General features: G+C 45.8%; 2 protein-coding genes across 3 annotated transcripts; both read left to right on the forward strand.

The window, feature by feature from the left end:
- The first annotated feature begins 1,002 nt into the window (after window positions 1–1,002).
- LOC123135952 (probable cellulose synthase A catalytic subunit 1 [UDP-forming]) lies at window positions 1,003–6,732 on the forward strand. The gene is made up of 14 exons (XM_044555223.1): window positions 1,003–1,301; window positions 1,863–2,058; window positions 2,265–2,443; window positions 2,556–2,640; window positions 2,730–2,925; window positions 3,103–3,369; window positions 3,474–3,819; window positions 3,901–4,038; window positions 4,129–4,254; window positions 4,354–4,566; window positions 4,641–4,899; window positions 5,068–5,264; window positions 5,353–5,703; window positions 5,836–6,732. The coding sequence occupies exons 1-14, from the start codon at window positions 1,215–1,217 to the stop codon at window positions 6,421–6,423; spliced, it is 3,228 nt and encodes a 1,075-aa protein (XP_044411158.1). The 5' UTR covers window positions 1,003–1,214; the 3' UTR covers window positions 6,424–6,732.
- A 1,701-nt stretch (window positions 6,733–8,433) lies between these two features.
- Window positions 8,434–10,823, forward strand: LOC123135953 (F-box/LRR-repeat protein At4g14103). Of its 2 annotated transcripts, none has more exons than XM_044555224.1 (3): window positions 8,434–9,572; window positions 9,671–9,805; window positions 9,909–10,823. In XM_044555224.1, exons 1-3 carry the CDS (start codon window positions 8,637–8,639, stop codon window positions 10,275–10,277), a joined length of 1,440 nt encoding a protein of 479 aa, XP_044411159.1. In that variant the 5' UTR covers window positions 8,434–8,636; the 3' UTR covers window positions 10,278–10,823. The 2 variants fall into 2 exon arrangements, with proteins under 2 accessions (XP_044411159.1, XP_044411161.1); XM_044555226.1 differs by having other exon boundaries at window positions 8,435–9,569.
- The last annotated feature ends 1,030 nt before the right edge of the window (window positions 10,824–11,853 follow it).

Here is an 11,853-nt window from a genome sequence, read left to right on the forward strand (position 1 = left end):
CTTATCATGGGACACAATTAGTGGCATAAGTAATAAAAATCCTATAAAAACACCATCTTTCCCACGCGCCAAACCAAATAACAAACAAAAATTATGGAAACCCCGACAACACCAACAACGCATCTAAGCGCGCTCAACCCTTCCAGTATATTTAGGAAACCCGATAGTCCGTTGCATAAACAAGAAAAACGTGAGATTTAATAATTTCCATAAGCCCTTCTCAAACTCCTTATTTGAATTTTTAAACACCAAGGCCCTTTTCAGGCACCTCGTTATTTAAAACTCAAGAGAAAGTCTAGACTTGCAATCGAACTTTGCACCGTCTATTTCTTTCTCGTGCACTTAATTTCCGCATATGATTTGAAACCCAGGAATTTCAGAGTAACATACAATTTTTTTTTTTGCGGGAAAGCTTGTGATCTATTCATATTCAATCATGACAGTACAACGAACACCGGAAATAATAAGAATTACATCCAAATCCATAGAACAATGAAACACACTGCATTTTAAGTATGCCGGAATTCGCGCACAATTGCTGTGAGGTAGACTCTGAACTCTAAACCGATTCATGCTCGTAGGAGCATGGTTGGTGAGCACAATGTTCTCTGGGTCTAACAACAATCACATGCCCATCGATTTGATGCCAACTCACATGCAACACGCATGGCGCACATGGCATTTCCGTTTCCCAGCCAATAAAAAAGCAAACAAATCAACACAACCAGCCGGAAAAAAAACCCACTGACTGATAAGGAAAGAAGAGCGGCAGGTAGGGGGCATTTCGGTCCGGCCTCCATCCTCCAGGCGCCGACACCGACACATCCAACGGCTGCAGCCGGTCACCGTTCGCTCCAGCCTGTGCCCAGCGCCGCGAGGCCCGTGACACGGACGGCCCAGCGAATCCGAACCGGGCGACGGGCGGTAGCCGGTAGGAGGGGAGGCGACCGCGACTCCACCCCACCTACTGAGCTGAACTGGCCGAGCGCGTGCGTATGTAAGAAGGGAGGAGTGGAGGGGGAGGGGGCAGGCAGCGGCGGCATTGCAGCAGCAGCAGCGAGCTGAGAGAGGGCGAGAGCGAGCTCGCGGGGGATCTGGGAATGGTGGTGATCTCCACCAATTCCTCTCGGATCTAGAGCGGCCTTTCCGTGCCCTTCTCTCTCTCGCTCGAGTGAGAGACCGCCGCCGGTGGGGTGTGAGGGTGCGGCGGGAAGATGGCGGCCAACCGGGGGATGGTCGCGGGGTCGCACAACCGCAACGAGTTCGTCATGATCCGCAACGACGGCGACGCGCCCGCCCCGGTACGTTTAATTTGCCTCCCCCTCTCTCTTCCTGCCTGCCTAAATTTGTCGGTGCCATCTCTGTTCGTCGCGGCTCCTTCATCCGGTGCGCGCGTCCGCGCGTCGGTGCATCGATCTGGTGTGCGTGGACCTAGGTTGCGGTGTTGGGTGTAACAGCTCCAATTTCCCCCAATTACGTATGAATCTGTGGGGGTGCTTGTAGCAGTGCGTTGGATTCGTAGATTTGCCGCATTTCCCCTGTCCGTTAATGGCGGGGTGGCCCCGTTCGTGTGAGGAACAGTTGACGAGTGGTGGAGCAATTGGGGGATGTTATCTGCCGAACCTCACCGACATATCGGGACCATGTTTAGTGGTCACCGATGAGCCTACCTTACCCTAACATCGTGCAATTCATGCCGTTCCCGACACTTGGATCATAGTTTCATCTTTAAGCCAAGCAGAGGATGGAGGATCAGTTGCTGACCGGCCGATTATGCTACATGGGGGATTGCTGTGTCTCCAGGCAACTTGTGTGATTTCGTACGGGTGTGTGCTCACCTTGTTTTGATCTTGCTGATGCAGGGTAAGGAGGTCAAAGGCACGGTTGGTCAGGCCTGCCAGATATGTGGCGACACTGTTGGGGTTTCGGCCACTGGTGATGTGTTTGTCGCCTGCAACGAGTGCGCCTTCCCGGTCTGCCGCCCTTGCTATGAGTATGAGCGCAAGGATGGGGTCAAATGCTGTCCCCAGTGCAAGACTAGATACAAGAGGCTCAAAGGTTTGTTTCTACACAACATGTTGATTTGTTATGTCATCTGTATGAGAATTGCATATGGAAGTCTGCTTTATATGAGCCAAAGTCGTGGTATACTGGTCGTTCCTTGTTGCTCGACATATAAAATTAAACCCGTCGCCCTCATATTCTTATGTTTTTGTTTATAAATCATGCTAATGGTGTATGCATCGCTTCTTGACAAAATTCAGGTAGCCCCCGGGTTCCGGGAGATGAGGAGGAAGAAGATGTTGATGACCTGGACAATGAGTTCAACTATAAGCAAGGGAATGGCAAAGGTCCAGAGTGGCAAGGAGAAGACATTGATTTGTCTTCATCCTCTCGCCATGAACCTCATCATCGTATTCCTCGGCTCACAAGTGGGCAACAGGTAAATACCTATCATTCAGACGCTTGGTTTTCTCATGCATTGATGAAAGCTGAGTTTGTTTCCGTGAGAACTCCTTGCTCTTGTGCATTAATGCATTGAAAATCTTTTTCAGATGTCCGGGGAAATCCCTGATGCTTCCCCTGATCGCCACTCTATCCGCAGCCCAACGTCAAGCTATGTCGATCCAAGTGTCCCAGGTATATTCTTATCTGTCATAATAGCATCTTTTGGAGAATTTGTCTGCTTATCTGATGAAAATATTAACATTTCTCTACTATGATATCAGTTCCTGTGAGGATTGTGGACCCTTCCAAGGACTTGAACTCCTATGGGCTTAACAGTGTTGACTGGAAGGAAAGAGTTGAAAGCTGGAGGGTTAAGCAGGACAAAAACATGATGCAGGTGACCAATAAATATCCAGATGCAAGAGGAGGAGGAGGAGACATGGAAGGAACTGGCTCAAATGGTGAAGATATGCAAATGTATAAATAACCTTTCTCCATTATAATCAATGTCTATTCTGATAGCTTTATGTTTCTGGGTTGATTATGATCTATAATTTTTGTCTTGACTATGCTTTACTTGTAGTGTTGTTGCAGTTTGATGTTCGATTTGAAATGACTCAATGAAACTGAGATATCTGTACTTGTCTTTGGCAGGGTTGATGATGCACGTCTACCTCTGAGCCGTATAGTGCCTATTCCTGCAAACCAGCTCAACCTTTACCGGATAGTGATCATTCTCCGACTTATCATCCTGTGCTTCTTCTTCCAGTATCGTGTCAGTCATCCAGTGCGTGATGCTTATGGATTATGGCTAGTGTCTGTTATCTGTGAAATTTGGTTTGCCTTGTCTTGGCTTCTCGATCAGTTTCCAAAATGGTACCCAATCAACCGTGAAACATACCTTGACAGGCTTGCATTGAGGTAAGTTACGACAAATGGGTCTACATTTGTTCATGATTTTTGGCACCATAACATCTTTCATTAATATTATTATGTGTCCTGAGGTGCATAATCGAATGTTGCAGGTATGATAGGGAGGGAGAGCCATCACAGCTGTGTCCCATTGATATCTTTGTCAGTACAGTGGATCCACTGAAGGAACCTCCACTGATCACAGCAAATACTGTCCTGTCCATTCTTGCTGTGGATTACCCTGTCGACAAAGTGTCATGCTATGTTTCTGATGATGGTTCGGCTATGTTGACGTTTGAGTCACTCTCCGAAACTGCAGAATTTGCTAGGAAGTGGGTTCCATTTTGCAAGAAGCACAACATTGAACCAAGGGCCCCAGAGTTTTACTTTCAGCAAAAAATAGATTACCTCAAGGACAAGATCCAGCCTTCTTTTGTGAAGGAAAGACGAGCAATGAAGGTAAGCTACAAGCCACATGCTTAGATTGCTCTGTCCGCAAATTCTGCTTGGATATTAACTTTGGGGTATGCTTTGTTTCAGAGAGAGTATGAAGAATTTAAGATACGAATCAATGCACTTGTTGCCAAAGCCCAAAAAGTGCCTGAAGAGGGGTGGACCATGGCTGATGGCACCGCTTGGCCTGGGAATAACCCTAGGGACCATCCTGGCATGATTCAGGTACTTTTTACTTCAATGCGTCTGCCATTTGAAAATAATGTCAACTTAATTTGAATCTTATGTATTAAACTTGCTTTTCGTGGAATTCAGGTGTTCTTGGGGCACAGTGGTGGCCTTGACACTGATGGTAATGAGTTGCCACGACTTGTGTATGTCTCTCGTGAAAAAAGACCAGGTTTCCAGCATCACAAGAAGGCTGGTGCAATGAATGCATTGGTATGTGTTCTCTTCCGCGAATTTGCTTGTGTACATTGCATTGGATTTTATCTGGTTCGTTGCTAATTATATGATTGCATATCTTTTGCTGGTTGGCAGATTCGCGTGTCTGCCGTGTTGACAAATGGTGCCTATCTTCTTAATGTGGATTGTGATCACTACTTCAATAGCAGCAAAGCTCTTAGAGAAGCAATGTGCTTCATGATGGATCCCGCTCTAGGAAGGAAAACTTGCTATGTCCAATTTCCACAAAGATTTGATGGCATTGATTTGCACGATCGATATGCTAATCGCAACATAGTTTTCTTTGATGTAAGTCTAGTGGTGTCTGTGTTCATCATGACGACAACACTTTCTTGTCTCTTACATGGTTCTCCTCTTTGCAGATCAATATGAAAGGTTTAGATGGCATCCAGGGTCCAATGTATGTCGGAACAGGATGCTGTTTCAACAGGCAGGCCTTGTATGGCTATGATCCTGTATTAACTGAGGCTGATTTGGAACCTAACATTGTTGTTAAGAGCTGCTGCGGTGGTAGAAAGAAAAAGAGCAAGAGCTATATGGATAACAAAAACCGAATGATGAAGAGAACCGAGTCTTCTGCTCCCATCTTCAACATGGATGATATAGAAGAGGGTATAGAAGGTATGTGCTTGCAATTTTTACCTTAACATTTATTCTTGGCATCTGAAGACAAGACGCTGTATATACTGCATCACTAAAGCATTATGCTTCTATTTCGTCTTCGCTTTGGTTCTTGAGATTCCGAGTTATGACTTGCTTCAGCTAACCGCTCTTTCTGAATCTCATCAGGTTATGAGGATGAAAGGTCAATGCTTATGTCCCAGAAGAGATTGGAGAAACGATTTGGTCAGTCTCCTATATTTACTGCATCCACCTTTATGACTCAAGGAGGCATACCACCTTCAACAAACCCAGCTTCTCTACTAAAGGAAGCCATCCATGTCATCAGCTGTGGATACGAGGACAAGACCGAATGGGGAAAAGAGGTTAGTTTGAGAGTCATAGTTTCCGTCATTCTTTTCTCTATGCGGAGATACGAAACTGGAAGTGAGATTTTCTTTTATTTTGTTTCAGATTGGCTGGATCTATGGTTCAGTTACTGAAGATATTCTTACTGGGTTTAAAATGCACGCAAGAGGGTGGATATCAATCTACTGCATGCCACCACGGCCTTGTTTCAAGGGTTCTGCGCCAATCAATCTGTCTGACCGTCTTAATCAAGTGCTCCGATGGGCCCTTGGGTCAGTTGAAATTCTGTTTAGCAGACATTGTCCTATCTGGTACAATTACGGTGGGCGGTTGAAACTTCTGGAGAGGGTGGCTTACATCAACACCATTGTTTATCCATTAACATCCCTCCCACTTATCGCCTATTGTGTGCTTCCTGCTATCTGCCTCCTCACCAACAAATTTATCATCCCCGAGGTTAGTCACAAGAAAGAAACCCTTTCACATGTGCAGAGCTATGTTCCTCTTGTTAAATCCCGCATTGCTAAAACCCTCACAATCAGGTGTCATTGTGTCTGATGTTGATATATTCTTCTTTCTGATATGCAGATCAGTAATTATGCTGGGATGTTCTTCATTCTCATGTTTGCCTCCATCTTTGCCACTGGTATATTGGAGCTCCGATGGAGTGGTGTCGGCATCGAGGACTGGTGGAGAAACGAGCAGTTCTGGGTTATCGGTGGCACATCTGCCCATCTTTTCGCGGTGTTCCAGGGTCTGCTCAAGGTGCTGGCCGGGATCGACACCAACTTCACTGTCACATCCAAGGCGAACGACGAGGACGGCGACTTCGCCGAGCTATACGTGTTCAAGTGGACCAGTCTCCTGATCCCTCCGACCACCGTCCTGGTCATCAACCTTGTGGGCATGGTGGCCGGCATATCATACGCCATCAACAGCGGCTACCAATCCTGGGGCCCGCTCTTCGGAAAGCTCTTCTTCTCGATCTGGGTGATCCTCCATCTCTACCCCTTCCTCAAGGGTCTCATGGGAAAGCAGAACCGCACGCCGACCATCGTCATCGTCTGGTCCATCCTCCTCGCCTCCATCTTCTCCCTCCTGTGGGTGAAGATCGACCCGTTCATATCCGACACCCAGAAGGCCGTCGCCATGGGGCAGTGCGGCGTCAACTGCTGATCGGATCATCGGCGCTCAAGAGTATCTGCCCCCCTCGTGTAAATACCGGAGGGGGTTAGATGGGATTTTTTTGGTTGTAGATGAAGACGGGAGGAGTTTATCTAAATTAATTGTTGCCCCTTTGGTTAGCCGCCCATGCTGCTGAGAACCACTGTCTACGAAACCTGCAGCAGCGTACATTGTGATTTTTTTTCTCCCCTTTCCCCCATTTGTGATATCTGTTCTTTGTTGCTTAGAGTATATTATGTCCGAATTGTATTTATACACACTGTGACACCGACTATTTATATAAGGCAGCTGTTGCATCAACTCTTCTGCAATTCTAGTGTCAACCGTGACATGGAATATGAATTGCCATGTATCTGCCTGATTGCATGATGCCAGCTTGATTGTGATTGTTCTATGGGTTAGTTAAAAATTTGGCATGAATGGGCGTGGCAATGTCTCAGTTGATAATGTTTGGTCTGCTAGTAGCCTGCTTTGATGCTTGATCGAACACTGCCGTTCGGCACCCAGCTGCGCAGCCTGTCAAATCGAGGCCCATTCGGCCATTCCCAAGAGCGCTGAATTGGTCTCATGAACAGCAAATTCGTGAAAAAACAGCAAAAACAAGTTCAAAGAAATCTGCTTTTTTTTTTGCATCCAAGATGCTCGAGTGCGCAAAGGTGCATGCAAATTTTCACGATGCTATGGCATTTTGAGAAGCCTGTGAAAGAGAACTGGCCCTCAAAGAAACTTCAAAAAATTGCACTGTTTGAACTTGATTTTGTTTTGTTGGGCATGAGCTCCTCGAATTTCATTGGAGCACAAAAAATTGCACGCTCCTACTGACTTGTCTCTTCCACCAAACTTCGTGTTTTCTCGTATGTGATGATCCTCTTCCATGTTTAGACTCTATATTTTTTCTGCGGAAACACGTTGAACAAAGTATTTCATAATCTCTGACATTCATTAATCGTTAGTGGCAATATTACAATGATTTTCTTGAAAAATCCGAGATTATATAGTGTAAACAACGGTGAGATGAGGGCAAAAAATATCACTCATCAGCGGCCCGATGTGCCACCATGCCCTCCCTCCTCCCAATCACGCGCTCGCCGTCGTGCCTCACCGCTGCTCACCCATGTCACTGACTTACGAGCCCTAGGAAGCTAGGCCTTTTAAATGTAAAATAGAAAAAAGTAAAGATTTTACGTGAACTAAGAATAGTGGCTGTCACAAAACTTTCCATCAATTATACGGCCATCACGTAAAATGGCTTTTATACAAGGCTTTATAGGGAAGCTATTGTGGTTGCTCTAAATGCATTAGCATGGTAGCCTCAGAGTTTGACAACTCTGTTTCTTAAATAAAGTTGTCACAATTCAAAAGCAGCCGCCTCCTCCTGTCCTCCTTCTCAAGAAAGATTATGGTTTCTCTGTCTGCATGTTACAGTTAATTAAGTGTTCATATCACAAAAACAAAGTTATTTATTTATTTGTTATTAGCTCAACATCTATATCTATACCAATATAAAAAGATCCAAAGGGGCAGTTCCAAACCATCTCGACCGTCAAATCATGTTATCTAGCGGTTCAAATCGCTCCAATGTTGAGCACCAAACACGTTTAACGCTCTAATTACCCATCACTGCCATATATGACTCAACGCTATCCCATGAAATCTGCCATATAATTAATATCCTACCATTCCCGTAAAAAAATAATTGATATCTTACCAAATACCAACGTACAACAGATATATCTTACCTAATATAAAATGCAACTAATATCCTACCTAATATAAACGTGCATTGCACGTACATTATTACTAGTTATAACTAAAAGCACATATCAATTCAAGTTGTCAAACCAAATGTAAAATCTGCAACATTCTGGGGTTCAATGGCTATAAACCAAACAATAACAACTTGCCAATTTTTTTGATTTTTTTCGAAACAATGACAATTTTTTGTCATGCCCTCACTTTGGTCATGCCAACAATTTGGTAAGGCAAATTGGGACAAAAACAGCCCGCATTGCCCACACGGCGAAACCACTGAGCAGTGAGCCTGCCCGACTCCCCCCAAAATCCCGAGCCTCGCCGTCGAGGCAGCAAACCCTAGCTCCCCCATTTCCAGTCGAATCGAGCGAGCCCTTGTCGGAGCAAGGCCGCGTGCGGTGACTGGTGGCGAGGATCCAAATCCTCCGTCTCGTGCTCGCCAGCCGCCGGCCATGGGGAAGAGGGAGGCCGCGGCGGCGGCGCCTGGGCCCGACAAGCCCGAACCCCACGGAGCTGCAGAGAAGCGGGCAAGGAGTGGCCACGGTGACGAGACGGCCGACGATTTCATCAGCGGGCTCCCCGATGTCGTCCTTGGCTCCATCATCTCCCTCCTCCCCACCAAGGACGGCGGCCGCACGCCGGTCCTCTCCCGCCGATGGCGCCACCTGTGGCGCTCCGCGCCTCTCAATCTCGCGGCCACCCTCGCCCCCGTCCGCACCTCCTCCCGTTGCGTCCCCGCCCGCACCTCCTTCCGCGTCCTACCCTCCGCCGTCTCCGAGATAATCTCACAGCACCCTGGCCCTGCCCGCCGGTTTTACTTGCGTTGCCCCGGCGCCGGAGACCCAGGCGCCGACGACCTCTGCGCCCAGGCGGAGAGCTGGCTTCACTCCCCGGCACTCGCCAACCTCGAGGAGCTCGATATCAGCTACGCCAACCCCCAGCTGCTGCCATCTGCGCTCCGCTCTGCATCCACCCTCCTCGTTGCCAAGATGAGCCATTGTGGTTTCCCCAACGAGATCGGGCCGTCCATGAACTTCCCCCTCCTCAAGCAGCTCTCCTTGATGGACGTTTACATCTCGGAGGATGTCTTCCACGATTTGCTCTCTGGTTGCCATGCCTTGGAGAGTCTTTACGTGTCCAAAGTTTTTGGTGTGAGATGCCTCCGTATTAGCTCGCCGAAAATCAGGAGCATCGGCTTCTATTTCCATAGCTCCAAACAAAAAGGAGAACTGGTCATCGAGGATGCTCCTCGGCTTGTAAGGTTACTAATACCTTATTATGGTGCCTATGACGATGATTGTGTTACTATCCGGGTAGTTAGGGCGCCTAAACTGGAGATATTGGGCCCTTTGCTACTCGTCGTCTCCAAGCTCCTAGTCTCCCAGGTAGCAGTAGCAGCATCCTTGAATCTTGCATTTGGCATTCCTTCATGCAGATAATTACTTATTTGTTATGTCTTTCTATATCTATTGTTTGTTTCCTTCAGGGAATAAGCCCAGTCAGCTCGGCAAACTCAATGCGCACCGTCAAGATTTTGGCTCTCAGGTCTTCTGGCCATGAATTGGACCCAGTTCTTAACATCCTCAGGCGGTTTCCTTGTCTGGAACAGCTCTATGTCATTGTGAGTACTCATCTTTGCTTGTTTCAAATATCTGATTTGATTGGCATATTATCTAGTCTAGTTTGCAACAGCTTCAACATATCCCTCTTATTTCCATTTGCAGTTTCACAAACACAATGAGCAGGATAAGAAAAATGGGCCTCGGTATGACCCACTACATCCAATTGAATGCCTTCAAACCCATCTCAAGAGAGTGGTGTTTCGGCCATTCACGGGCAATGACAAACAGTATGAATTCGCCAGGTTCTTTGTTTTGAATGCAGTAGTGTTAAACAAAGTTGAATTCGAAGGATTCGGTGACTACAACAGTGTATCGTTGGCTTATCAACACAGTTTTCTACAAGTAGAAAACAGAGCTTCTCGAGATGCTCAATTTGAATTCAGGAGATATATTCGTACCGAGCACCAGTTCGTAGAGCACATCCATGATTTGTCAGTGGTTGACCCGTTCAGCAGCCATAGCCAAGATTGATGCCTGAAGATTGCACCATCTTAGTGTCTTGTGTGCATTTTGTAGACGACATTGACGCGTGAAGATTGCATCGTCTTTCACATAAGTCTGCCCAAGTTCTAGTCTGGAGCTCCTCTCTTATTCTGGTAACTTATGAAGTTGCCCTTGTTAAAACTGGTAAAGATGTTTTTGGATGAAAAAATAACTGCACTGAAGTAAAATTCTGATGGGGAGGGATGCAAAAATATTCTGCCAAAAGTTGTAACTCGAGGCAGCTGGTAAGTGGTAACTCCATCTGCCAAAACTCATCCTAGGGTCTTATCCTATGCAATTATGGCTTTGTTCTGCCTATGCTGGGTGTTGGATATTCTGCTAATTATGGCTTATGAAAGGTCAGCCTGTGGCTTAGCCCCCTATGACTTTCTAGCTAGGAAGGAGATGCCTCTCTGTAATTTTAAGATATATCTGTATGTTATCAGCTAGAAGTTCTGCTGATGATCAACATGCTTCAGTTGGCTACTGTTTGATCTGTTATTATAGTTGAGTTCACTGAAATGGAATTGGTCACATCCTTGTGCAGATTTGCAAGTAATTTTCTTAACAGCGTCGTATTGGGCTAGGGACCTGAAGATAGTGTTGGCTTTGCCAGTGATTCTGGTGTATATTGCTTCTTAACCTGTTTTCAACATTACTACTAGATAAGTACTAGTAATTCTAAACATCTCTAAAGATCGTTCAATCCTATTTGCTAAAGATAGAGACAACCTTGTTACTTGCAAGACCAGATTTCGGTCTGCTAAAACTACCATTCGTTGTGTAGAAGGCTTTTTTAATCTATCTATTTGCCCTTTGATTGAAAAATACTACTCCTTTGGTCATCTAGTATTTTCAATGAAATTGACGACATCTCGTCGCTGGAGATTCTTATATCTTTCACATGAACATAAAAGAATCAGCAGGAAACCTCGTTGTGGGCTCTGGTAAATCAGTAGAAGAGCAAATGTTTTCAGGGACACAAGTAGAGGAAAAATGTTGGTACCCAATACTTGTGGCATGTATATAGAGGAAAAATGTTGGTACCCACCTAAAAAAAAGTGGTGTTATGGTCATTCTTGGGCTATGGGAAACGGCTTGAATTTGCGAGGTTCTTTGTATTGAATGCAAAGGCGCTAGACAAAATTGAATTTGAAGTATATATAATGAGTACAGCAGTGAAACGGTGGCTTATCAGCACATGCTGCTACAAATGGAAAACAGAGCTTCCGGAGATGCTCGGTTTGAATTCAGGATTAGCCCTACTAAATACGGACTGAGTGTCATGTTTTGAATTCAGGAATGCTTCATTCGGACCGAGCGCCATGTAAAGAAGCATATTCATGATTTGTCAGTGGTCAACCCCACAGCCATAGACGGCATTGGTGCCTGAAGATTTCACTGTCTTGTGCTCATTTTGTAGATGGTGTTGATGCCTGAAGATTGCATCATCTTCCGCATAAGTCTCATCTATTTCTTAGTCTAAAAATTCCTTGGTAATATTTCCAGTAACTTATTAAGTTACCCCTGTTAAAACTGCAAAAGATGTTCCTGAATCCAAAAA

The sequence above is a fragment of the Triticum aestivum genome, chromosome 6B, assembly GCF_018294505.1.
Source record: "Triticum aestivum cultivar Chinese Spring chromosome 6B, IWGSC CS RefSeq v2.1, whole genome shotgun sequence".
Lineage (NCBI taxonomy): Eukaryota > Viridiplantae > Streptophyta > Magnoliopsida > Poales > Poaceae > Triticum > Triticum aestivum.